General features: G+C 43.1%; 1 protein-coding gene and 1 long non-coding RNA gene across 4 annotated transcripts in view; one reads left to right on the top strand and one right to left on the bottom strand.

Annotated features, from left to right (window-relative positions):
• The first annotated feature begins 336 nt into the window (after positions 1–336).
• Positions 337–21,918, top strand: LOC119705474. 2 transcript variants are annotated; one of them, XR_005258245.1, is made up of 4 exons: positions 337–877; positions 4,192–4,307; positions 16,373–16,505; positions 19,094–21,918. It is a non-coding gene; the product is annotated as an uncharacterized LOC119705474 (long non-coding RNA). The 2 variants fall into 2 exon arrangements; XR_005258246.1 differs by having other exon boundaries at positions 4,189–4,307.
• SMPD3 (sphingomyelin phosphodiesterase 3) overlaps positions 11,916–26,008 on the bottom strand; it is a 100,876-nt gene continuing 86,783 nt past the window's right edge. For both annotated transcript variants that reach the window (XM_038147935.1, XM_038147936.1), the window contains exons 5-8: positions 22,822–22,911; positions 21,935–21,998; positions 17,300–17,462; positions 11,916–16,486 (exon numbers count right to left, since the gene is read on the bottom strand). In XM_038147935.1, coding sequence (XP_038003863.1) covers positions 16,385–16,486; positions 17,300–17,462; positions 21,935–21,998; positions 22,822–22,911 — 419 coding nt within the window. In that variant the 3' untranslated portion in view covers positions 11,916–16,384. The remainder of the gene's footprint in view (positions 16,487–17,299; positions 17,463–21,934; positions 21,999–22,821; positions 22,912–26,008) is intronic.

The following is a 26,008-nucleotide window of genomic DNA, read 5'->3' as shown; positions in this document are numbered from 1 at the left end:
GACACTGAGCCTTACACTGACATTAGAGAAAAGTGAGTTAAGCACATCTATTTCTAGGCTGTGCTCTTGTCACTGTAAAATGGGAAATAATCTCCAGACTGCACAAAAAGAAATCCCAAGTCAATTTACATATGTATGTTAGTACATTTAATAGGGAGAAGGAAACAGCTTAGCTGCTCTCAGACTTTTCTAAGTTGTGGCTGGTTCTAAGCTGAAGTGGCCAGGGTATTAAACTGTGGTGCACTGATGTTCTTCTGCAGCTGATGATCTGAGGTGCTGCATTTCTGAGGAAATGCCAAAAAAGTGACCAAAATCTGTGCCAAAAAGTGACCAAAATCTGAAAAGCTGTGACTGGAAATTAAAAAGTATATATTCAAATTATTGGAAGTGACAAACTGATGGTAATCTGACCAGAAACAAAAGAAAAAGAGTCGTGGACAAAAAGCAAATCTTTATGAGATATGTAATATTCAATATATGATTGAAAATGACTCATTCCATCAGAGGTGTAAGTAAAACCTGCCAGTTTGGCTACGTTGTAAGGTGCTCTGCAGTAGCACATGTCCACTACTGAGGTTTTCTTAGTTGCTTGCCAGATCACATTGGCTGCAGTGGCATTGTGTGAAGTGAGTTCTGCTTTAGATGAACAATCAATTGATCTCTGTTTTGTATGTGTGACCTATTAAAGTTTTGATAGAAAATCAATGTCCTGCCAGTCCCAAATTATGTCAGCCATCCACAGGGATGACAGTTACCAAAGCTACTCCTATTTCTCTGAGCAGCAGCTTTAGCAAAGTGAAAGGAATATCATAAAGAAGCCACAAGGCAGCAGGAGCCTCTCCTACTCTTCTTTCCTGGTCACCATGACACATCATCTGTGAGTAAAAATTCTTCCTTTTTTTTTCCTAATGCTGTGATTATATTTATAGACCCACAAGCCATCTGCAGTATTCCCAAATTTTGAGATCCATTTTCCTAATGAACAGAAACCCTGCAGCTCCTGTTGAGGTGTGTGAATTTCACTTTTTAAAACTGCACTTTTAAGATGCTTAACTCCAGTCTGTCATCTCTTTCAGACTTTTCTGGAATACTTAGGTTGCTGTTCATGAAACAATTGTGTTAGTTTTGATACACTGTGACTAGCCCATGGAAAGTATGGTAGCAAATCTGTTATGTGTTGGACACAATAGAGTTCTAAAGGGAACAGTAATATGGCCAGGCCTTTAAAATAGTAGAGGCTTTGCCCTTTATGTTTTTTTAAAAAGGCACAGGCACAGTTGTGCAAGGCTGGCACAAGGCTGGCATTGCACAGCTGCTCTTCTCCTGGCTGTGTCCTGTAACTCCTGTGTCTGGCCTGACACAGAAAGCATGAGCTGCTGTTCTTGCTCTGCAGTAGGAATAGCTTCTGAAAGGGCATTCACCTGCACAAGTCATTCTGGATCCAGCAAAAGAGTACCGTGTTCCATCAGGAACACAAACCAAATAGCAATATATTAGAATTTATATGTTTGAAAAAATAAGATAGGAAAAAACCACAATCAAATTTACAGTATTCGATTGTGTAGTATTAACTTTCTCAAAGATAACTGTGTGTGGATGTGCCTGAGTTGTACTTCCTAAGAAAAAATAAAACATAAATTTGTTCAAATGCCAAAGGGAAGAAATCCACACTGATGGGAATTTGTATTTTGTTATCAGTGTTACATACATGTTGAAATTACATGCCCCTGCAGTGGATATTAGGGATGGTGACTGAGGGGCATCCTTGTTGAGCCCTTTTTGTGTTTTGACACCTGGGATTGTAGAGGTTCTCAGGGGTGGGTGGAGTGAAGGGGAAGGGCAGAGGCTGGATGCAGTAGCAGCCACCTGCAGCAGTGTGTTCCCAGGGCTGAGCTGTGTGCTATGTGCATATAAGGAAGAACATCTTAAATTTCAGTGCACCTGGAGCAGAAATTGCTTTGCTGCTATCCAAAAAAAACCCCAAAAACTTCACCACTGGAAGGATGGAATGCTGAGCATATTTTAGCACCTGTGGGTTCCTTAGAAGAGCAAAATCTGATGGATAGGCTCCAGAAACCTTGTGCATGTTCTAATTCACTGTGAGTGTTACCAGCATCACTAATGCTTGCTGGTTTGGCTTGTGCATTCAGACAGGCACTGCAAGTGCTTTAAGGATTTAAAATTAAAATTGTTAAAATTGCTGGGAGCTGTTAAGTTGAGGCAAGCCTTTACCACCAGTGTGTGTAATTAGGACTATTTATTGTATGTATCAATCTTTCTTGACTTAGCTGAGTTCTTCAGGTTGGGCTTAAAAACCTGATGTGATCTGTCAACTGTGTGGAAAACAGCTGCTTACAGAGGGACACTGGCCATTTCTTACTTATGTGTGCAAGAACAAAATAAGAGACTGCTTCTATCTCTGTCCTCTTCCACAGGGCATTTTACTGCAGGCACACACTTGGGGGAGGAAGGGCACTTTATCAAACAAACACATTACCCAGGAGCAGCAGTCAGCCTCCTATTTGTTCCCAGAGCTGACAGAAGCATTGCAATGATCTTCAGAGTTGGAAGAGCTGCTGGCTATGGGCATCCTAATAAGCAGAGCAAGAATCCTATTTTCTCTTGGAAGGAACTTATTTGGTGCTGCCAGCACAGGCAATTTTTTTTCTAAATGACAATGGCTTTGATCGTGACTAAGCTTGCAGGCACAGATGCACATTGTAATAGAAACAGGCTCTTCTGCCAGCACTGAACTAACAGTATTACAGTTCAGATCAATAGAGCTAGTGTATAACTAGGCAGCTTTTTTAATGCAAGACACAGGTTTTGGTCAGGTATTAAAAGACAATAAACTGCCAAGTGTTGCCATTCACATTTAACTTCCCAGTTTTGGCTTTACTGCAGAAGTAACTGTTCTGTAGCTCTGAATTGCAATGATTTTACTAAGGTGTAGTGGTTACCACAGCACAGCTCCACAAGAGGGTGCTGAGAACCCACTTCTAAATTTCTAGCACATTATAAATCAGGAAAATGCAGAGACTTGCAATGCAGCTGTCTGATGCAAATCATACTTGTGTCATGAGATACACTGTACATGCATGCATGGAAGTGGAAAACTAGTGCAAAAAGAGGCAACTGCTAGTAAATCTAACCCAGACCTGCACCTACTGTTCAAGCAGGCAGGCAACAAACTCTCATGCTGAATACACAGTGAATAGTACTTCTTGGACAGTGAGGTTGTCATGGCCCTAATGAAGGACAAGTCTTGCATTTTAAAGGGTGTTTTCTAAATCATGGCAGGTGCAAAATTTGCTCCTTTACTTGCAGAACTGGTACTTTTTGTCTGAAAGCTGGGCAGTTCAAGGACTGAGATCCTGCAGCTTGCTTTTCTCCTTCATTAGTCCCTTTGAAACTGCTCTATGTGGGCTTCCTGCATTTAACAAGATAGAGGATGCAGTTCAGGGCTAATTCATTTAGTCACTCATCTTTTGTATTCTATTTGTAGTTACAGCTGGTTGTTAGGGAGGGAAGAGACTGTAAGAGCTTCCTAGAGTTGGATTTTTCCAGTGATGATTGTGAGCTGAATACAATGGGTGCTTGTGTTGTCATTCTACCTTATTGACTCTGATAGCATTGCAAAATGTTAATTTGGCTTGGTACTTAATCATTGTAATACTTCCCATTTCCAAGCATTTAATGCAGATTAGTGATTAGGATGCTTCTCAGGCAGGTATGTGTTGTCATCTCTATTTTTTGGATGAGAAAAAAACTAAGTGTGGTTTGTGTGGGTGTGTGAGTGTTTCATCTGCCCCAGGCTCACTATAAGATTAGAGCCTCAGAGCTAAAAATGACTTGCTCAAGGCCATGCAGAATAGACTAATCCCCTGACTCCCTAGCTCTGCTTTAATCATTTGTTTTCTTAGCACAGTGTGATTTCAGATGCAGCCTTATGAGGTTTGACTGAGATGCAGCAGATAAAGACTCAGAGGCAGTAAATCCTTGGATAGCTCAGTAATTAAAGCCACCTGGGTTTTAATGCACATGTAAAATATATTTATATTATACAGAAGTTACATATTTAATATAAATAAATATATATATGTGTGTGTTTGTATATATTTACAAAGCTACAGATCATTGGTTTTCAAAAGCTGTCATGAAGATGACCCACTTTTTTTTCCCCCCCAGCAGGATTCTGTCTAAGATTTGAGAGACCCGAAGATGCCTCTTTTGTGGACAAGGGCACTTACGACTGAATGAGAGCTGATGCTTTTCCTGTGTGCCAAGGGAAAGCCCTGCAGTTGCAGGTCTGGCTGCTTTTCACAGAGGTGTGGGCACAGTCCCAGGGTATCTTGGCCATAAGTTACACAAGACTGGCCGTGTACCCTCTGGTTCTTCCTCAGGGTTTTGCTGAAGTGCAGCTGCATGACAAGCTGCAGCAGCCCCTTTGCTGTGGATTGTGCTTCTCCTGTCATTTTCCACAGCCTCTGCTCTCTCTTGCCTTGCACACCACTCACTCCCTTGGGGAAGTGATGTACTTGTGCCTGGGGAGGAGTGGGTGCTGCAGGTTACTGAGTGTGCTGCTGCTTCTGCAGGGTGGTAGATCCTGCTGTATCTGTCCTCACTTAAGGCACCTTCTGGCTTCCTGTCAGGGTATCTAAGAAACCAATTACTCACACTCCTGACAATCAGCAAATAAATCAAGCTGTGGTGATGAATGAGGTGGGAGGGAGAGACAAGCAGCCTTCACTGCAGCACTCCAAAATGCCCTGTCCCTGCTGCTGTGGTGTTTCTAGGAATGCTGGAGGGACTGTACAGTACATCTGCATGTCTCATCTCGTGCCTACCCGACAGGCAGCAGCAAAGTCACTTGTGCCCAGGGGCTGGTGATAGAGGATGAGGCTCCCTTTAGGTGGGGTGGAAAGGCTGGGAGTGCATCCAGACTGGGAATGAACTGGCTGCTCCACAGGAGTGGCACCCAGGGGACACTTGGCCAGGGATGTTCCCTGAGCTGCCATCGTGCCCTGATGCCCCTTCCTGCTGGGCTCCAGAGGGGCTGAGCTGCAGGGGAAGATGGACACACTCTCCTTAGCCCTCCCTGTGCATCCCAGTGCTCTGGGCTGTCTCCTACCCAAAATAAGATGTGTCAGCTCCTGTTGCCAGCCCACAGGGAGAGAGCAGCTGGCCAGGAGGCTTGCTGTGTTCTGTGAGCAACTGTGGGACTTGAGAAACCAAAGTTCATGTGTTGAGTTTGTATCAGTGTGACTGCCAGCCTGAGGGAACCAAGAACACAAAGGGGTAATGAACTGGTGTGAAGAGAATATTCAGACCATATAATTTTGCTGGCTGTTTTGCCACGTGTGTGTCCTGGCATGCTGGGACATGCAGTGTCCAAGGCAGTGGCTTTAATATTGGCTGCTCATGTTCCTGCTGTTTAAATCAGCACTGGTGTTTTGTGTATCTTAGCTCCTGAGTTGATGCTGTTTAAGGATTTTCCATAATGCTTCTCATTGCCTGGTTCTATTGAGTAGCAATCATCTTTGGACTCCAACTCAAGTGGTTTCATTCTGTCAATGGAGTTTAGGTGATGGGCCCTTAAGTGACCCTTTTGACATTGCTTCTTCTTGAGCCTGGGCCTTGCTTGAAATCAGTGCCCACCTCTCCTTCCTGCAGCTCCTGTGTCCCTGTTGGCCGGGCTGGTCCTGAGAGCAGAGCAGAGCTGTCAGAGGCCAATGGGAAAACAAGCCAGGAAGTCTGCCAGAATTAGGGACTTGACCCTCTCTTGAGCAAAAGCTCTTTCTGCCTAGAAGTGCATTTCATCTAAAGTTTATGCTTCTGGAAACTCAAAGCTTTATCTGAGAGCACTGAAGAGGCCTTAGCTGTGGGAGGGTGTTGTGCAGCAGTTACAGCAGTTCTCTCGTGTGTCACTGGAGTGCACTAATGCTGGGTGGCCATGCCCGAGGAGGGAGGGTTTGCTGGAGGCAGTGTGTTCATACCTGATGGCCCTGTGCTGAAAACTGTGCTGGCATATTGCATTATGATGGCTTAGTATGTGTTTCTGTTTTGTATGAAGTTGATAGGGAAGCTGCATCTCTTCTCCTTCATGTATTAAATAAATTTATTTTTAGATTTCAGGGGCTTAGATTCCTGCCTTGCCATGGCCCTTCATTTTTTGCTGATACTGACTGGTGCTCAACAAAAACTAGCAGTTTCTTCCGTGTTGCACAGCAGAATAAATTAACTATGAAGCCAACTTCTGTGTTAAACATTAGGTTTTTATCTTTTCTTGCATTATCTTGACAAATACCCTGCAGTATACATGAAAAAAAGTCTTCAAAAAGGGAAGAAGGAAGAGAAATATCTAGGAAGAACTATGTCTTCATATTTCAATACAAAACAGTCTTTATTTCTGTTGTAGCAGGGTGCTCTGCTCCACCGGTTTCATGGGCCTGTGCTGTCAAAACATTTAATTTTTTTGTTTTCTTTTGTGCTTGTCACAGATATGAGGCACTTCAAGGCCAGCCTCATCCATGTGTGGTGCTGCCAGGCTTTGTTTCATGCTCACAGCTGACATGAATGTAGCAGCAGGGTAGAGGCATAAGCAGCATTTCCTTTCCAAGAGGGGCACCAGCACCTCAGAGCATCTCAGCAGTGCTTCCCAAAGCAGGTTAGTGCCCAGGCTGGGCTCCTGGTGCCCCATTGTGGGTGTGTTGATGTACAGAAACGGCTGGCAGTGTGTTCCTTGTTCCAGAGTAGCAGTGGGAGGTTTTGGTGAGGATGGGATGTGGCCCTTTCAGGTGCTGTTTATCCCACTCTCTTTGAGGGCATCCTCGATGGCAGATGTGTCCCCATTTAGAATGGTGCCATTTTTGCTGTGTCCCTGTGCCAGTCAGGCAGGCCCTGAATGAATACTGGGATTTTCTCACAGGAGATCATCTGTTCAGATTGATGCAGTGCCTTACACCCAGTGCCAGCTTCCTGCTGCTTTCTTGGATGCTGCTGCCCATATCCTTTTGCTTGCAGGGAGAATATTTCGCTTGTGTCCCTGCCTCTGGCTGGGAATGAGATACACTGCTCCATTGTTTACCTCCCTAGAAGCTGAGAGCTGTGACTCTCTTTATGAGACAGTCTGTATTTGCATTCCCTGGGTTGGCTGGGCAACAGCTAATCAAATAATTACATTTAAAATAAGATTTAACAAAAAAAGCATGTCTAAAAATAAAGGCAAGGTGTAGTCATGCTTGTCACCAACAGAGCTAGTCAGCTGTGTGTGTTCTGGGGAATGTTTCCTGAGCAATTAAGGGCCATTTAATCTTTCTTAATGTACTTAACTTTATTTGTTGCATTTTAAAAATATTTTTAGATGTTCTCCTATCTTTGCGGTATGTCTGCAGATCCAGTATCACCTCCCATTCCTTTCCCTTCCACTCCCCCTGCCCCCTGTGCTTTCAGTACTGTCTTCTCACACAGAGCCTTGACAGGCAGCTATTCATACTTCAAGAGTTTCTGCTTGTAAGCTCCAGTTCTGTCCACGTTTAAAACATGAGTAAAAATAGCAGTGTTGGGGTTTTTTAAATAATAAACTGACAGTCCCAAACAGATAATTATGCTTCCCTTATAAATAAGCATAACCCAGAAGCAGAAGAAATTCTGTACTTTCCCCGTCCTCAAACCAAAGCCAGGACTGAGTGGGACCTTCTGGGTTGTTCTGTATCATCCTTTCCTGCAGCTTGGCTCAAGCATAGTCTCTCTGTAAATATACATTCACCTCTGTTTTAAAAGCATTGGGGTTTCAGGGAGGAATTTTTTTTGTTTATTTTGCATTCCATTGTGGTCATTTGGAAGCTGGTTTTGAACTTTCCTGGTCTTGTGGTCAGAAACTTTCTAATTGTCAGCGCAGGCATCCAGGCCTGGACAGGGACCTGTTATACTGGGTGTGGAGCCACTGCCCAGCCCTTGACCAGACCCAGTGTTTCTTTCTGCCACTGTATAATAAATGCTGCATTTACAGCCTCTAATTTGCTCTGGCTTTGGAACAGAGCTGCAGCATGGTGAGGTTTCTGCAGTGAGGTGAGAGGACACTCAAGGTCAGCTGTGGGCAAAAGGATCTCACCAGGTGAGCACTGTGAGTTCAAAAGTGGCACAGAGTTTCAGGAACACTTATAATGAAGTGGCTGCAGCATGAAGTCCTTATGTGCTTACTGTGGCACACAAGACAAGTTTGCTTAAAAGTCTGAGTTTGCTATGGCTATAAAAACTTCATTGGCAAATGTGGAGGAGAGGAATTAAATGTAACCAAGGAATAACAGAAAATAGAGTTTTAAATACCTGTTTCGTAACAGTCTGATTTTGGGGCTGAGATAATGGACCAGGTTGCATACTGAGAATTAGTTTGTCTTGTGTGATACACCTTTCATTAGAAGTATATTTAGCATAGTGCTTAGCACCATGCTAGGCCCAGGATTTTTGTTTGGTTGGTGTCCTGCAGACCTTGCAGCTGCCTTTTGTTCCTTGACACCCTGATGTCCTTACTAAGCAACATGAAACATTCTGTGTTGGCTTGCTGGAGCTGGTGGAAGGGTGGCCACTGACCTCAGGAGAAGTGTTTTAAAGATCCAGCTGAATTTTGCTGGGTATTCAAAATTATGAATTGGCATTTAGAAGGTGTTCAAGAACGTGTTACAAAGAAGGTAACAATTATACCTAGGTAGGTCTAAAAAGGTGGTGAGGGCATTACCCAAAGTGTAGCAGGCTGGGTGTTCAAACTCAGAATCCTCTGCTCATTTAGAAGTTCACAAACCTCTTTAATGAGAAGAAAGGTACTTTTGATGTGGAAAGATGTCATCTTCCCCTCATCATGCTCATCTCTTTCTGTTCACTGTGGTGGAATCAGGTACTCTGGGTAATTTTAGGTTCTGAACTCCCACAGCACACTACCAAGGTGTTCAGAGGCTTCTGAGCAGACACTGCACCATGTGATGCTGTGGCAGCACTGGAAACTCCTTCAGTTGTTTGAATCCACAGAATCCCAGAATTGGAATTTGGTTGGAATGTGAGACCTTGACCATCAAGTTCCAGCCCCTCTGTCATGGGCAGGCTGTAATTTCCTGGATCAGGTTGCTCAGGGTCTCACCCAACATAGCTTGGAATACTTCCAGGGATGGGACATCCTTGAATCCAGAATCTTAAAATTGCAGTAGTATTGTGGAATAAAGCAGTTCTTAGCACAGCTGCATCCTGCATCCTGAACTCTGTGTGAATCATCCTGCTCAGCATGTGTGGGTCCCAGGTCACATCTGTGGGTCTGTCCCCCCTGCCCTGCAGACTCTGTCCTTTGCAGGCAGCTCTGACTCGCTGGTGTGACACTGCAGTGTCTTGGCCACCATCCTCTGGTCTCGTTAAGGCAGAAGGGTTTATCAGTTGGTAGCTAATACAGTGTTCAATGTGTGTGTCTGTGAGGCAAATTCCATTTCAGCTGGGCAGGGAGCAGTCAGGGATATCAATATTCTGTGTCCTAATGGCAGCCCAGCATTCAGGGTCACATTAAGGTCCCTATTGACCTCTGCATGCTGACACATCTTCTTGCTAGGATTTGGAAGGGTCGAATCATTTGCAAATAGGAATGGGACTTTTAAGGCTTTTGGTTGATTTAGACAAAAACTGCTGTGGCTTGAGGAGCTTCAGCCGAGCTTGGCATAAACCCTGGTGTATCAGCTGTAGCGTAACAGTGAAAGCTGTATGGAGCTCTAGGCTTTTGTTGCAGTGTTTACAGAGGTTATTCTGACACACCTGGCTACCAAACACTGTAGCACTTGAAGCACTTTGAAGTTATTCTGCTTGGTTTGGCTTCGGAGACATCAAAGGTTTACTTACAAAAGGGGAAAAGAGGGTTTGGCAGTGGTGGGCACTCTGTGAGTTGGTGAGATGCTCCTGTGGGAGCAGCAGAAGGTGAAGCATCAGCTTACAGACACTTCCAGAGGGGCAGAGCAAGCAGGTGCTGTTTTCTACTGATTCCACCATTTACTCACAGGGGAGCCAGCTGAAAGCTGGTTTGTTAATAGGAACATGTGGAAAATGTCCCTTTATTTTGTGGTTATATTCAATTGTCTCATCCTTTAAAGCACACAGGAAAGCTGTTGCATTTTTCTGCTAGAGTTAATGTCCTTTTCTGATTAGTTGTCTATTCAGATGTGGCTTTTGGTACCACAGGGCTGAGCACAACCTCAGCAGCTCATGTGATCTGAAATAGTATGAAATGTTTATCAGACTCAGGAAAGAGTTTTGAGGGTGTTTGGGAAGCAGGAATATACATCCTGAGTTGAATGTTGATGGAGATTCCATCTTTTTGTGTAACTATTCTCAGATGTTTTTTTTCTTCCTCCCATTTTCTTCTCATCTTTTCTTCAATTAATGCATATTTCTTCCTGCCCACATTTAATGGTTGTAAGGAGCAGTGGTTCAATCTACCATTATATAAAATACGAGAAATGGGATTATTGTTCTCCTGCCAGTCTTCCTAGCAAGCCCCACACACTGATTTCACAAGTGGCTTCTTGGAGGCTTTCCTAAATGTCAGGGAAAGTATGGAAGAAAATGGGCATACAGGTCTAGGAGTGGTAGATGGGAAATCTGGAATAATGTTCTGAAAGGTCACGACAATGTAGATGAGCCACTTCAATTTGCTGCAACGAGGAGAATTGCTACATCAAAGTACTAAATAGTGAGAGAAAAGGGCTACAAGAAGGATGGTTTTAGCACCATTCTGAGCAGGCATTTCAGTGGGATAGGGAGGTTTGTGTTTCAGTAATTGTGCTTGGCCAAGAGAGCCTGTGAAATATCCAAGGAGGCAGATGGCAGTGCTGTTCCAGTGCTGACCCACAGGCAGCTGTGGGCACGAGTTCATCACTGCAACTCCTGCCACAGGGAGCAGGAAGGAGCTGCAGTTTTCTGTGCTTGTTCTTGTAACTGTCTGCAATATGCAAATGTCCAAGAAATTACTGTGTTTTTAACTTGTAGTTCCTTAGCACTTCATAGAAGGGAACCCACTCATGAGCTGCTCACATAATAACCAACTGCAGCGATGGGAAAATAGGTCAGGTATTGCAAGAGAGGCAGTCTAGGAATCTACCACTGGAAAATCAAGTCTGTCAAAGTATAATGCAGTGGTAGCATCAGAATGCAGACAAAAATCACCTGTGCAGCAATGGAGAAAGCTGCAGAAAACCATCTCTAATGTCCTGCCTCACAGGATGGGGTGGTGCCTTCCTGAGGCAATGACAAGAAACTTGTGCACTGTCCTTTTTCTTACTCATTTGCATGAAATCCACTGACTGCATCCTTTCTGCTTGTGGAAAAAATAAATTCTTCAAGGAGGGGTTCCCTACTGGCTTCTATGGGACTGTTTGGGAAGACTAAACCAGTTAAATGGATTCTTTTCTCTTGACATTGTTCTGTTATATCAACAATTGTACAGAGGGTGTGATGTGTGGTTTTTATCTTTGGCTGGACAGCACAGAGATGAAAAGCTGCTCTCCCTGAGCTCAGGGGCCAGATCACTGTTGTGGTGGCCAGCTGTGCTCCTGCAGCCTGCCCTGTTCTGCAGTCTGGGGCCAGGCTCCAGGGCAGGGCCTTGTCCCTAAAGCAGGGACATGGTGTGAGATGCACAGGGAATGCTCTGCAGGAGGCTGCACCCCTGGAAAACTGCTCAGGGAGTCTGTGCAGATCTGTGTCGGGGCAGTGGAGGGGGAGTTAAAAGGACTCATTTCTTTCATCCTGTGTTTTCTGCAAGTTCACTACAACAGGTGTAGCACAGTGAGCTGTACTTGACCCACCCACCAGACTGTGATTTGGAGTCAGATCTGTGTTGGTGACATCAGACTCCACATCACAAAACCAGAGAAAGTGACAGCACAGAATCATTTGAGCCTTGAAATTTTATTATCTTGTTTGCATCAACCAGTTATTCCTTTCAGCACCAATAAAAGACAAAAACCCCTCCATATTGTTTAAAATACCTTGTTTTTATCAGGTCTGTGATTGTGGTTTTCTTGCAGGTAAAGAAACCAATGAAAATATTTAAATTTTTCCTTTTTTTTTAATACATTTATAACAAAATGTCAGAAGGTGTGTGCTTACCATATAAAAACATTAGGTTCCAGAAGGATACAATACCGAAAAATCATTGAAATAAAAAAGGTTATTCTTATTACAGGACTTCTAAACCTCAGCAATAATACAAGTCTTTAAAAGCATCAAGATTATATTTAAAACAAAATAGCATGGAAAAGTGAGACCTTCAGTAACAATTTGACCCTCATAATGGATAAAATTGGGAGGTTTTCAAAGTGCTTGAATTGTATTTTTGTCCTCATCCTGTAGTGCCAGGAGGAGGCAAAACTGTTTCATTTCTGAGCTGATGATATGTGCTGACACTGCCGTGCTGCTGTGTGATCCAGGGTAGCTCACACACCAAACTGGGGACAGTCAGATCGGCTTCATCTGACCACCAAACAAAAGCCATTAAAAAAAAATAAACCCTTATTGGAATTGTATGTTCCTTAAGTCCTACTGTCTTACCCAACAAGTAGGCCTGAGGGTCTAGCCAGGCTAACTGAGAGTGTTTCTGGGATAAAACTGTCACGATACTGGCACGAGGCAGGTAAGCTCCTTCTGCAGCCTGCAGGACACACCTTCTCGGGCTGCAGGCTTCTCCTGGAGCCAGGCTCTGGTAGTTTCTGTTTGGGGGCTTTAGGCGGCTTCTACCAAGTGTCCAGGCTGGGATGGAGTAAAACTGGGCCCCACTGGAATGAGTCAAGTGCCTTTTCCCCCAGCGTGAGGCTGGGTGTACCTCCCTGGCCTCAGTGGCTCCATCTCTAGGGTGCATTTTTGAAGTGATCTCAAGCTACCAACTTTGTCAGGACCTGACACCGTCAAAACTCCTGGAAATGTTTGGTTTTCAACTGTCCTCTTTGGGCCTTTTTTTTCACTTGTTCTAGAAGTGCTGTTGTAAAATGCAAACTGAACATGAGAAACAGAAGATGTTATCTAGCTTTTATAAAAAGATTTCACTTCATCTGCAGTATCCCTGGTGAGGGGCAGGTAACAAACCAAGCATAGTCTTATCAGTCACTTATTGAAGATGCCTGAAATCCCGGTACAAAGTGGGATAAGCATAGTAGAGTAAGCTTAACTTGATTTCTTATAATAGGCTACTTATAAATTGGGTCATGCTATCCATAAGCAAAGTAGGATTGACATCTGGAAAAGCTTTCCAGGGTTTGTTCTTCTGGGTGTGGTCTCTTTACCCCCAGCCCTGCACCCCCCCCCTTTATTTTTTAATGCAAATATTTTATTCTATGGTGTCTGCCTAAGGCCTGTGATGATTGATATTGTGCCAGTACAGGCATTGTCTGAGTGGATTCTCTGTGGGGTGTTGGATGGAACTGTGGTGGCTGGAGTGGTGTAGGCAAAGCTCATTGTTCTCCTGGAGGTCACAGTCGTGGAAGGGGAAACCTGTTCATTCCAGCTCACTGCTACAGACACTCTCTGACCCCTGCAAGCATTGCCAAGGCAGCAGAAGGCACAGGATCAATGCAAAAACCAAGCAGCATCTGCACAGTGGTGCCACAGTGCTGAACCTCCCAGCATCACTCCCCTGCAAAGCCACATCCCCAAGACAGTAAATGAGAACTACTTTCACTGGTTAAATGTGTGTGCATTGTATAAGAGAACATTTTACAACTAGCCAGTTCTCGAGCACTGAGGAACTAGGAACATCAAAATCTAAAACAGTTTACTTCAAATTTGAAAAAACATTTCTCAGCATATCTCAAAGTTGATGAAAGTGGCTGATTTTTCAGTCAGCACAAAGCCACAGAACAAATTTTAAAGTAATTTAGACCATGGTAGTTTACTGTAAATAATGTAACATTGTTTGGCAGTAGTTTTATGTTTGTATCCCACACAGTGTCAAATTCAGCTCCTGCAACTGATACTTGGTGAAATTGATATCAAATTTTAATTTACATTGTTAGGAAAACTATTAAAAATACCATACCTTGAAGTTAGTCTTACTACTGAGAAATATCTGCTGGACAGCACACAAGTTGCTACTGGTACTGTTTGGGTTTTTTAAAAAAGATTAATAAAATACAAGCAAGGTAGAAAACAGGATTAAAAAGCATTGGTTTGGGTACAAGTTTTTCTGAATTGACTGGAGCAATAAGAAACCCGAAAAACACATTGCACATATGTGCACCCTCTGTATAAAGACAGACATACAAAGTGGGAAACTGGTGGTGCACTGGGGTAGTACACTAAAGTCTCTGATTCTGTAAACTTGAATTCCTAATTTTATAAAAAGGGGAGCTGAGTCTGGTTCCATTTTTGAGTCCCCGTGGGTTACACTTCAGACTACCCCACGGTTTGGCACAGTACATTTTTAAGAGGCAGTCTCTGCTGAAGGAACCCCAGGACTGGAAAACGAGGCATAAAATGTGTCAAGACCAGGTGCAGAGGGAGAGTGTGAGCAGTGGCCTTGCTGCCTCCTCGGAATTAGCCAATCCTGTTAGTCCTGTACTCTCACGACTACTACGAGTTTCGTTATTTGCAAAATCAGATCTAAGTACAAGTTCTGTTGTTCACTGTAGCTAACTAAGCAAGTACCAGAAGCTGTGCAGACTGAGATTTCTAATTTAGATCTATTCTGATTTAGCTCAAGCTGATTCACAGCAAGGGTAAACTAAACCAAAACGAGAGCGTCCTCAGGAGTTTGTGGGCAGCATAACTAAAACAGGTTACTTAGTGGAGTACATCTACTATTGGGTTAACTCTTCTTAACACAGAGGATTTGTAATGCAAGAGGAAATAAAACTAAACTAGAACAGGAAATAGGCAGAAGAAACTAAGTGAGGGTTAAAACAGAAGGGGTCTCATTGTTCTCCCAACAACACAAACCCTCTGAAATTAAATCCCTAAAAAAATGCCAAGTTTTGTTATGGACCTGATTCTCAGGTTTTCATTATTTTTAAGGTTACAGAGGCTGGGTAGGTCAGGTTACGGGGACAAGATGGCAGAGGGGAGCCCCACATTTGAAGAGTTTTAATGGAAAGAACTATGATTCAGGTGACAAGACCCCCATTCAAGTCTGTGGGTGCTTAACAAATGGAGATTCGTGTCTCACAGACATCAAAACAGCCTCTGTTCCTGGGAAGCAGTTACCTAAGGCCAAGAGTCACAGTTCTATTCTCTACTCTCCTTCTGGCCACGTTCCACTTCCCCTTTAAGTGTACTGATTCCTTTAGAAAATGGTCAGGTTATTCTGCCTTATCGATCACAAACTGTTCTACACCTTTTTCCCCATTCATAAATGTCACTTATGTTTATTTTTACTCTATATCTAGCATGCATTTTACAATTCATTTCCCACTTACCCTTTCTAGCTAAGGCAGAATGTTTGCTCTGGTGTTACCAATGGTACTACAGGAATCTATTCACTCTACTGTAACATACATATCCCATACCATGATTCAGAGCTGTCCCACCCGTGGGAAAGAAAGACATTACAGGGAAACTATTTCTTCTTAAGGGAATAAGTTGCATTTAAAAAGCTGAAGGCCTGATTCTGGAGTCATCATTCAGACAAAAGAGTTCATAATTTCAGTGGGAACACAGCTGGAATAAGGGTGGGACTGTGTTCTTGAAGTCTCAATTCCAAATCTTTTAATTATCCTTAAATCAGACAGGAAGATACTGGTCTGCAAATTGAAGAGAGTTGTTTGGTTTAAGGTCTACCTGTACTGACAGAAGGGTTTCCAGTCCCAGGAGGCTTTGGCTGGGCCTGCTCTGTGCCCTCCCTTGCCTGCTGCCAGGATCCTCTGCCCGGTTCCTCTCCGGTGCATGCAGTGCGGGCGCATGCGGCTGCTGCGAGCACGAACTACAACTGTCACAGGCTAAAGAAAGAGAAAAAGCTGCGGCTTCGTAGTTAGACAAAGAAATGATGCAAAAAACCATTGAGCAGCACTAACTCACAGACTAAGTACAAACTAAATTGTGCTATATATTAGTATAAAAACATGTTTTAGTAAGAATGGCACTGGTTCAGAAGGAATTAGGACTTCCATCTCGGTTCCGTTCGGTCCACAGTGAAAGCATTGTAGTACAGGCCTGCCCTGTTGCCTGAGCCACTGGTGACAGTGGCTTTTGACCACAGCCCCTTCCATTTCTTCCCTTTTTAGATCCACATTGTTGGTACTTTCTGGGAGTAGCCCAGGTCAGGTCTGGTCATCTTTCCTAGCGTGGCACCAGAATAGTTCGTTCTTATCCTCTGATATTTTTGAAATATCATTCATGTTTCCCTCTTTTAATCCCTCAGAGCTGGTCAGTTTTAAGGGTCATCCTCTCCCGTAGACACCATGAGACGCATTGCTACTGGAAGGTGGTCAGTCAGGCCTGCCAGCTGGGTAATAAAGCTGAACTCTTCCACTTCCTGCACAAGGAGAACAAAGGTAAGATAAGGAGCTGAAAAATCAGTCTGTCATTCCACACATCAGAACTCAGCCTCTTTGAACTACCTTCGTGTATTACAGAGGTGTGGGAGCAGCCTGGTTTGGCTGGGCTGATGGGGAGCTGCCATTCAGGGCATGGCAGTGTGCTGCAGAGGGTGAGGCGAGCCACTCACGCAGCTCAGCTGGTCTGGATGAAATCTGCTGGACCTTTTCTTTCCATTTACAGTAACATCTCTGTGGTTCCAGACAGACTCATCTGCAGTGCTGCAGTAGGGTATGGTAAATATAGATGTGAATGAGCTCCTTCTTTCCATCAGAGAACTCTGTAAGGCAAGGCCCTACACTAGGCAGCAGACTGCACCCTAAAAGTTCTCCCTCTGGGTACTCCCTCATGCCATCTTCTGCCTACATATTGCAGAATTGTAACTTAGGTAGTTTTATATAGGCATAAAAGAACATCCAGACACTTGAAAACATTAAAAAATATTCAGACTGCAGGCACAGGAAAAGCATCAGGCAAAACAGTTGGACAAAAGCTTTAAAGGAGTGAAATCAAGGTTGGTTGGTTGTTTTAGAAGAGCATTACATCTACCAGTGCTGCTGCTGGAATCCTCAAACTCAACTTTGTTATGGAGTAGCTTTACAAACATGGTACCTGCATGCAGAAGTGGAAAATAGCAAAGCAGCAGGTCCTCCCAGGAGTACGGGTGTTAATCCAAGCAGAACAGGCTGCAGTGCCATTCACAGAAGTGTGTTGTGCAAGTTACAGCCTCTTTGGCAACTCTGAAACTCACCACTTTCCATTCCAGGTAGAGACCTTCTTCTGTGTAGAGCATATAGTCAATCCTCCTCCCATTTCCCTTCAGTGATGCCTTCCTCCCCTTCTGACTGGAACCATGGTTCTTGCTGGTGGGATAGACTAAGTATCCTTTCCTTCCTTCTTCACTTTCCAGCACCCTGTTTCATTAAAAAAACAAACAAAGCAAGTTTTAGTGTTTAAATGTTTGCTCATCCTGGCCATTTACACATTACCCAGGGTTCTCTGCAAATCCCTGGTAAGGATAACCCCAGTCCCAAAGGACTGTTAAACCTGCAAAGCACATCTTTTTCCAAATGTGATTTCCACTACGAGGCTGCTCTAACTGCTGACATTGCTCTTAAAGCCTCATGGCAGGCTTGGTTTCACTGGTGCTGCCCCAGAGCTCCCTTGAAGCCAGGAGAACAAACACTGAGAGGGGAGCCTGCTGTCAGTGCTATAAGGCAGCTCAGAGCCCCTCTGATGATTTCCAGTGTTGCTGAAAGTGGCAGAGGAGGAAGTTGTTTCCTGGATTGCTTTAGTACAAAACCTGAGCACTTTGATACAAACCTCTCCATTCTGATCAGACCAGCTCCTGAAATTACAACTTCCAGCCTTACAGACAGGGTATGGGTGAGGACTGGTTTGCAGGAACACACATCTGGGCACATGTGGGTGGTTTTGAGCAGGTTTCAGCATCAGATTACTGTGTCTTGAACCCCAAGCCCTTTCTTCACTAGAAATGACAGCCTAATTTACTTGATTCCTGTCTGTGACACTGCAAACTCCTCCACATGGAGGAGCTACTCAGCAGGTGTGTTAGCACTGCCCCCACCTTGCAAGATTACCCAGCCCAAGGCCACACAGAGAAGCACTCAAAACTGAGAATTGGTCTTCTAGGTACCAATCTTGTGTTCAAGGAAATAAGATGCTGCTATACTATTAAAATACTTATTTTGAGTGCTTAAACATTACCTGTAGGTTTTAATTTTTTAATTAAAAATCTCTAGCAGATATCAATGAAAAAAATGATCATGTAGTCATTTGATCAGAACTCTTCTTAAATCCCCTTTGGACTTAGGGAGGTATTGAAGGTTCTTAGAGCTTATTGTAATCAGTTTATTAAAGTAAACTTTCTTTTTTTGTGTTGCTTTGTTTTAATAATAACTCACATTAAATTAGCTTATAGTCTGCACCCCATTTTTATTCTCCAAAGAGCTCTTGCAAATGATTCACTTTCCTATATTGTTTTTCTAGGTTCAAGGAAGCAAGTTCTTTGATGGTACTGACCTCTTTCAAAAATTGTATTTATATTTGGCAAAGCTAATTAAGTAACAAAATAGAAGAAACTGCTGATTAGCTCTGCAGCACTACTGTAAAAAAATCTTATTTGCATTAATTTAAGACATGAATTTGTTTCAGCTTCAGTTATGTCTTTTAAAAAGTCTGTGAGTGCTGGATATTTATTTAACTGCACAAGTGCTGATTGAAGGGATATATTAATTTCAAATACATGAGGGAGGCAAATTGTAAATGTGCATGCATGTGCTGCTGCTGAGAACTTGCACCTCTCTGTGCACAGGGGTTTGCTGTTTGTCTCTCCAGGAAGCTGACACAAGCACAGGACAGCTGGCTCAGCCGTGCTGCCACTTAAACCCTGACAATTTGAGGGAACATTTCTAATCATGACTGAGCACAACTAGACCTCAATTTTATCAGAATAACTGTCTTGAGTCATAGGATACAAAGAAAGGGAGAATGAAATAATTGGAACTTTGTTTTTCCCTGGCAGGGTTTCAGTCCCAAGTACCCCGGAGCTGGAGTGTGAAAGCCCCATCCCTGTGTTGGTTGCTTGTGTGCTGCTGGCCCAGCTGCAGTGGAGGAGCACCAAGAGCAGGGACTGCAAGGGAGCCACGAAGCAAAACTCCCTCATCCCACACCTCGAGGGACCAGCTCTCATTCTGGCCAGAAGCACCTGAGCTAAGGAAGACTTTTCTCAGTGGTATTGAAGCCTTTAGCCCAGAACTGTGAGCCCCTGTCCAGCAGAGGAGACTGGGAAAAATTGCATTTAAATTTTTTCTTAGCTGTGCTGGCATGAGCTCTCCTAGGCCTGCCTCTGGTCAGGGTTCAGAGATAAAACTGGCTTTATTCCAGGGCTTAACTTAAAGATGACAATCATCTCTGTGAGATGGGATTATTTGTGTGCATTTCTTGAAGCCTTTCTGAGCAGAAGCTTGTGTGGCTTCCAGGACTGTGGCAGGGCTCAGGTTGTTACAGCTAGCGAATTAATTATTTGATCATTATAAATTACTTGCTCATTACTTGTACCAAGTCTGTTGTTCTAGTTTGATGCTTTACATACTCTGTGTTTAACATAAAAGACATAGTTAAGAACAAGTTGTTCTGCTGCTTTTATGGCCTATTTATTTTAGTAATGTGAAATACCTAATTTTTATTTATAAACCAGAGAAGAGTGCTGATGAAGAAATAATTCTCTGGATAGCTGACATTGCCAATTTAAATGTCTGTAAAGCTTTATCAAGGTTTATTATGGAAAAATTTGAGAATGGATCAATTCTAGGCAGTACCCTGCTTTGCTGTGCGTGTGAACAACATTTGCCAGCTAGATAGTGCCCCACAGCCATTGTGCCATTTAACATTTAAATGTCTTTAAAGCCCAGATTCCATTAATTGCTTTAAATTTCCTGGAATTTCCTTGCAAATTCCCTGTTTGGTAGTCCTTTGCAGAGACAGCAGGACAGGCTCCCTCAGCCTCTCCTGGAAACCATGGCTCTCCATTACATGGGCACCTCCACAGAATGCACACATACAGAGCCCTGTCTCCCTGCAGAGCCAGGGGGATTTACAGTCTCGTGGAGGGTTATTTCATCAGTGCAAAAGAACTACAACACATTGTAAAAATTGAAAGCAAACTTAGCAGGCAAGAAGCCCTGTGTATATTCTGCTCCCAGCACTCAAGGCTATTTTTCAGTTGTCACAGCCAGAGGTGCTGTGCATGCCCAGAGGTAGCAGAAGTAATATTCTTAATTTATTATTGATTATTTGATGGCTCCCTATTTAATCAGTCATGTATTTGTCAGTGGAACATAATTGCTGAACACCAGTAACTCTTCAGGGAATAAAACATAATACCCCAAAAGGAATTTTGTGACACATTGCCTGAAAAGGCCACTTTAAAACACAGGGTTTGTTTGGGCTTTGGTGTGGTTTGGTTTTCTTAGGGGATGAAGGGAGTTAGGTTTTGTTTTGGTGTTTTGTTTTTTTTAAATGCTTCAAACCTGCTCTTGGAGGCATAAAATATAATATTATACCCACATATAGATTTGCATTAGCAAACTTGATTGTAGAGCCAAATTACCTTATTTTTGCTTTCCAGAAATCCCTTTCACATGTACTAAAGTTATGTTTTTAATATGTGACTAGAAATGTCTGGAAAATTTGTAATCTCTCAAATGTGCAAAGCAGGATTTGCTGTAAAAAATTTTTATTTTGGATGTAAACTAAAGCCAAACCTGATGCCTAGAATTCAATTCCTTTGTTCAAAACTGAAAGAAAACTTCAGGGTGTGGCCTCAATACATTCAATGAAGTGTCCAGCTATGCCATGAAGTGTACTGTGCTTGGTGAGTAATTACATCAACCTCCTATAGTGTACCATTTCCATTGGGTGTCAACAGAAACATCTGCACTGACTTCTTAATTTAAATAACTTTACCTCTGTAGTATATTTTGGTAATGCATAGTTAGAACATATTTTATAGTTAGTCATTTATTTAGCACAGTAAGCTTGCCTTCATGGTAGAGAAGGTGACAAAAGGATTGCCACATTAATTAAGTGCTGCTCTAAAATTTACAAAGCTTATTAATTTCTCTCCACTGGCATATTATTTAACAAACAGGTATTCAAGAAATTTATCTTAAGACTTCTGTTAATTAAGATTTTTTTGTATTCCTCATAACTCCCCTAGCTCAAACCACAGACACCTGTTTCTCAATATCCAACACTCTTTAGAGGTGGTGCTGCACTAGTATCACTGGAAGATCCTGAGCCATATTTTTAGTTCTGTCTGCTGTGCAGTTTAATTCCTGTCTGTATTTGTGAGCTCCTGTTTTAAGTGTATTGAACTCTGCAGTGAAGGGGTAACTCAGTAGTTGTTGGGCTGGGGGTGGTGTTTTAAATTTTGTGGGGTTTTTATTTGAGGAAAACTACATTTCCTTTTTGCTGCCCTTTGCAGTGCTGTGACCTCAGAACTGGCTGCCTGCAGAGACTTTCAGAGGAGCTGTCCGTGCACTCTTTTTGGCAGTGCTTGGAGTTTCCTGTGCTATGGGCCTGGCCAGGCAGGACCAGCTCTGGAGACAAACACACACTGCCTGCAGCTCTCTCATCTTTCCACCCACTGAAGCCAACCCTATTTGAGTTAGAGAGCCGGCCTCTTTTCCTGCCCTTTTTATCCTCTTCCCCAGACACCCCTGGGTAAAAATTTGATTATTTGTTTTGTTTTCAGTCCATAAAATACCTCTCAGTCTGAACATCTGAAATGTTAAACAGCAAGCAATGAACTTGCTTTTTACAGAACTGTCTAAAAGATGTGGAAAGGTTAGGAATTGCATACTTCTGTAGGTTATCTGGGGTGCACACTTCTTCATCATATAATCCTTCAGGATCCAACAGGGTACCTGTGAACAGAAAGGGAGATGTGAGTGTCCCAGCATAGCTCCTGGGATGTGCCTCTTGGGAAGATTGCAGAGGCACAGGTGTGTGGGAGAGAGGGGACTGCTCTGAGCAGAGTGTTCACTTCTCTCTCCAGACCTCCCTACTACTTGACACCTTGCAAATGTCTCCACACTTCCACTTTCTCAGCCCCATGACTCTAATTTGTTTTTCTCCTACCACAGAGTAAAGCCTCATTATTAAAAAGTTCTACTTAACTTTAGTATCTTCACAGTTATTAAAGCTCCTCTGGGGGAAGTATTAATTCCTGTTCTAAAACTTCAGCGAGTTCAACTGAGTCTCACCAGGTATTAATATCTCAGAGTTCCAGGAAATCTTCTGTAATACAAACCTTACAAATTCGTGGAGTGGATTTGCTTTGTTACATCCTCACTGACAGGATTTATTGAGCACCAAATGAAACACTCTGAGCAGAAGCTGCAGGCTTTCACTGCATGCACAAAGTACAGAAACAATGAATTGGCTACCTTCCCCCCCAAGTAATCTAGAGATTATTTTAAAGGTAGAATATATGGGGAAGGCATTCAGGTAGCTTGATGCATGACTTCTAGAATGTGGAATGCAGTTCAAGATCTCTGTTTGGTGCTTAATTATCATTCCACGAGATATTGTTAAGTTACATACAATTTATGGTATAGAAATACCCTTCATAAACATCTGTCCTCCACCAGACTCTTACTGCTGGTCAGCTGAAGCAGCTGCTGCTTGGGGCAGGCTGTGGGTGGCAGAAGGGAGGCGTTCCCACACTGAGAGCTGGAGAACTCTTACCGATTGCCCAAGGCTTATCCTCCCCAGGACCGACTCGACACGGGTCTTTGTAGTGTGTAAACAGAGAGTGCTGTTGCTCCAGCTTGTCCTCTGCAGGGAAAGAACAAGCCCAGGAAAAGGCACGTCAGCTCCCGGTTGTGAACCTGCGCACAGCTCTGTGTTCTGCCACAAGAGCAACACCAAGCCCTCGTTTTTCCTCAGTAGGAGAATCCTAAATACAAAGGTTTGATTTGAGTCACTCCAGCCACAGCTTTACTGCACAGCAGGATCTTGCCTCTGTCAGAAATTCCAGCAAATGCTTGCTATTAACAGTGCTTTCCTGTGCTTTCTTACAAAGTCTTTTCAGTGGAAGATATTTTTGGTAGTTTTTTGCTCTGAGCTGAAGTGAAAGTTTTTCAGTGTATTTCCCCCCTTGCCACTGCCATTGTTTGCTTACACAGTACAAAACTCTTGTTGAGACAGAGCACCCAGAGGAGAGCTGGGCTAGCTTCCCAATGGCAAAGGAAATGCCTGTTTGTGGGCTTATTTACACATCTCAGTAAGTTTGAAGATAAAGCCTTATGCTTTCTTCGCTTCAGAAGAATTCTCTGACTGAATGTTATCCAAGCTATAACAGATCAGAGAAAGGACAGGCAATTGATAATTTGCTTGGGATGTTATCTACAGCATTAAAGCCATTCTAAACATAATCAGCATGACTATCAAACTTTATGTTAAATTATTCCTTGTTGCTACTGTGCTCCTTGCATTGAAAGCACATCAAGCTCTTGGTAAGAAATCCCACAAAACTGCACACACCAGCATTTCAGACCCTGAGCAAACCAGCAGGTTCCAGTTCTGTGTGTGCTGCTAATCAACACAATCACCATAGCTGGGAAAGAAACTGGGACCTGAAAGTGCCAATGGCTACAATTCCACTGTTAAATGGCAACAAAACTGCAAACAGCTCCTGAAAACTTCCTCACAGCACTTACAGCCTTTACAAGGCTAAAACATCTTAGCAATACTTGAAGGCTTTCTCTTGGGAGAATATTCACCTGAGTTTGGAGCTGCTGCTGCTGCTGTTGTGTATTTGTCACTGTCTATGCCAAGAGCACGTGTGAAAATGGGAAATAAAGTCCAAAACAAAACTCTGAACTGTGAGCTGTGTCTCTTAGACGGAGCCCAGCTCACACACCAAGGATCACATCAAATCTCCTCCTGTAAAATGCTCGTCTTGCCAAGGAAGGAGCTGCTGATCTCTCGCTGAACAAAAAGGTGGAGTGAAGCAGTCCTGTGCTCACAGCTGTTGGCTTGTTTGCCATTTTGCTGTTCACGGTCTTTAGTTCAGCTGACTGACAGCTCATCAGTCTCATTACATCTTCCCAGCTAGCTCTCAGTCTTGACAACATCCTCAGAGCTGCAAGGAGATTGAAAAACTAATTTTTCAGGGAATCCTGGACTTGTAGCAGATGATTGGAAGACTAACCCTCCCTAAGTGCTGCCACGTGGGCAACACAGAGAATTGCTCTTTCTGTCTGAGCAGCCAATTGGTTTGTTTAATGTTTATGGAAAAGTAGAAGACGAAATCTTTGCCATTTTTCATTTCTTTAGGTTTCCCCTTCTTGTATCATGTCTACAGAATCTCCCTCAAAACCAAGATGGATTAAAAAATATTAATTTACAACAGTGGGACTGACCAGGACAAGTCACGGCTGATGACACAAAACTTTGCCCATCTGATTGGAAGGCTTTTTTTCTTATTCTAAAAAGTTTTAAAATATAATAAACTTTTACACCAGTCAGTTGAAAGCAACATAAGGAACTTTCTGATAACAGTAAGGAACTTTCTGGTAACATTCCCACTGAGTGTGAATTTCCTGTACAAATGTTGCCATAATGTTCTGTAAAACTGGAGGAGAAAACTGAGTTGCAGAAAATTTGTCATAAGCATAAGGTCACTCATGGACCTGAAGATCTTTGAAAACTGTACTGTCAATATAACTAAGAATAGAAGCTTGGTATTCACTGAAACATTAATTAGCTGTTGTATCAGTCTGTGGAGTGGGGAAGGATACAGAAAATCACAAAGAGAATTACAGGAAGCTAATTATTGCTTTAAAAACTTAAGCTACTCAATTAACCTATAATGCTAGCAAATGTCCCTAAAACAATGAGTAATGTAAAAAGGGAGGAGAGAACTTTAAAACGTTGCATTAATCTTACTTAGTACATATGGAAAGAAAGCAATCTGAAAATAAAATAAAAAAAAATAGCCAGCTTAATTCCAGTTTCTAGGCTGGGTGCATTTTAAAGGGGAGGGTGATGTAAATAAGCATCAGAGATAGCAAAGATAAAATTAATTTTTATAATCCATTTTTCAATCCTCTGTAGCAGTAGTTGCAATGTTTACAGCTATTATTTGCAAAAGCAAATTGTTATTTTTGCTTTGTCATTAAAAAGACAGCTCAGAATTGCATTAATTATGCTCTGTGCTTCTCGGGAAAGATCTTGGGTAGAGTGCCAACACTTCTCAGGTGGAGAGTCCTGACCATATGTTCTGCCTCGCAGCTTCACTCCCATCTCTCTCTCCCCTGCTGCAGAGCCCATTCACTGTCCATTTGTCATCTGGCTGGGCAGTCTCCCATTTCGTTTGCAGCAGCTTGTTTATTTCCTTGATGGACACCTTTGCCTCCAGGCCATTCCATCCAGCCAGCAGTGCTGCAAGTGAAATGGGCAGATGCCAGCAGCTGTGTCTGTCTGTCTGTCTGTCCCCCGGCCTCTGCCTGCCTGCCCAGCTCTGCTGCAGCTCCTGGGCCTGTGGGGCAGCTTGGGCAGATGGAGAGCTGGTATTGGCCATTTCCTTCCTGTATTCCCTCAAAAGCTCACTGCCTCTGCTGCATTATTCTTCACCCTAAGACGTGTTTGTCTGACTGCAGCATTGTGTAGCCTCTGCCACTGTCTGCTCCCCTACCAGCGACCATTCCGAGCTCACTTTGGAGCCTAAGTTGTGATGGATTTCCTGTTTGTACACGAGCTAGAAACGAGTGGGAGAAGGGCTGGGGTTTGGACTCCTGGTCTTTTCTACCAAACTTTGCTAAAATCCTCCATTTCATTTGTCTGATACAAGTAATAAGATTAAAGATATCAGTTTGGGGGCTTTTAGCTCAGACAATGCTTTTTGTTAAAATTCCTTCTGGTACAGTTG

The sequence above is a fragment of the Motacilla alba genome, chromosome 11 (assembly GCF_015832195.1).
Source record: "Motacilla alba alba isolate MOTALB_02 chromosome 11, Motacilla_alba_V1.0_pri, whole genome shotgun sequence".
NCBI classification, from domain to species: Eukaryota; Metazoa; Chordata; class Aves; order Passeriformes; family Motacillidae; genus Motacilla; species Motacilla alba.
Note: the sequence above shows the minus strand (reverse complement) of the source record. Positions and strands in the feature narration are given on the sequence as shown.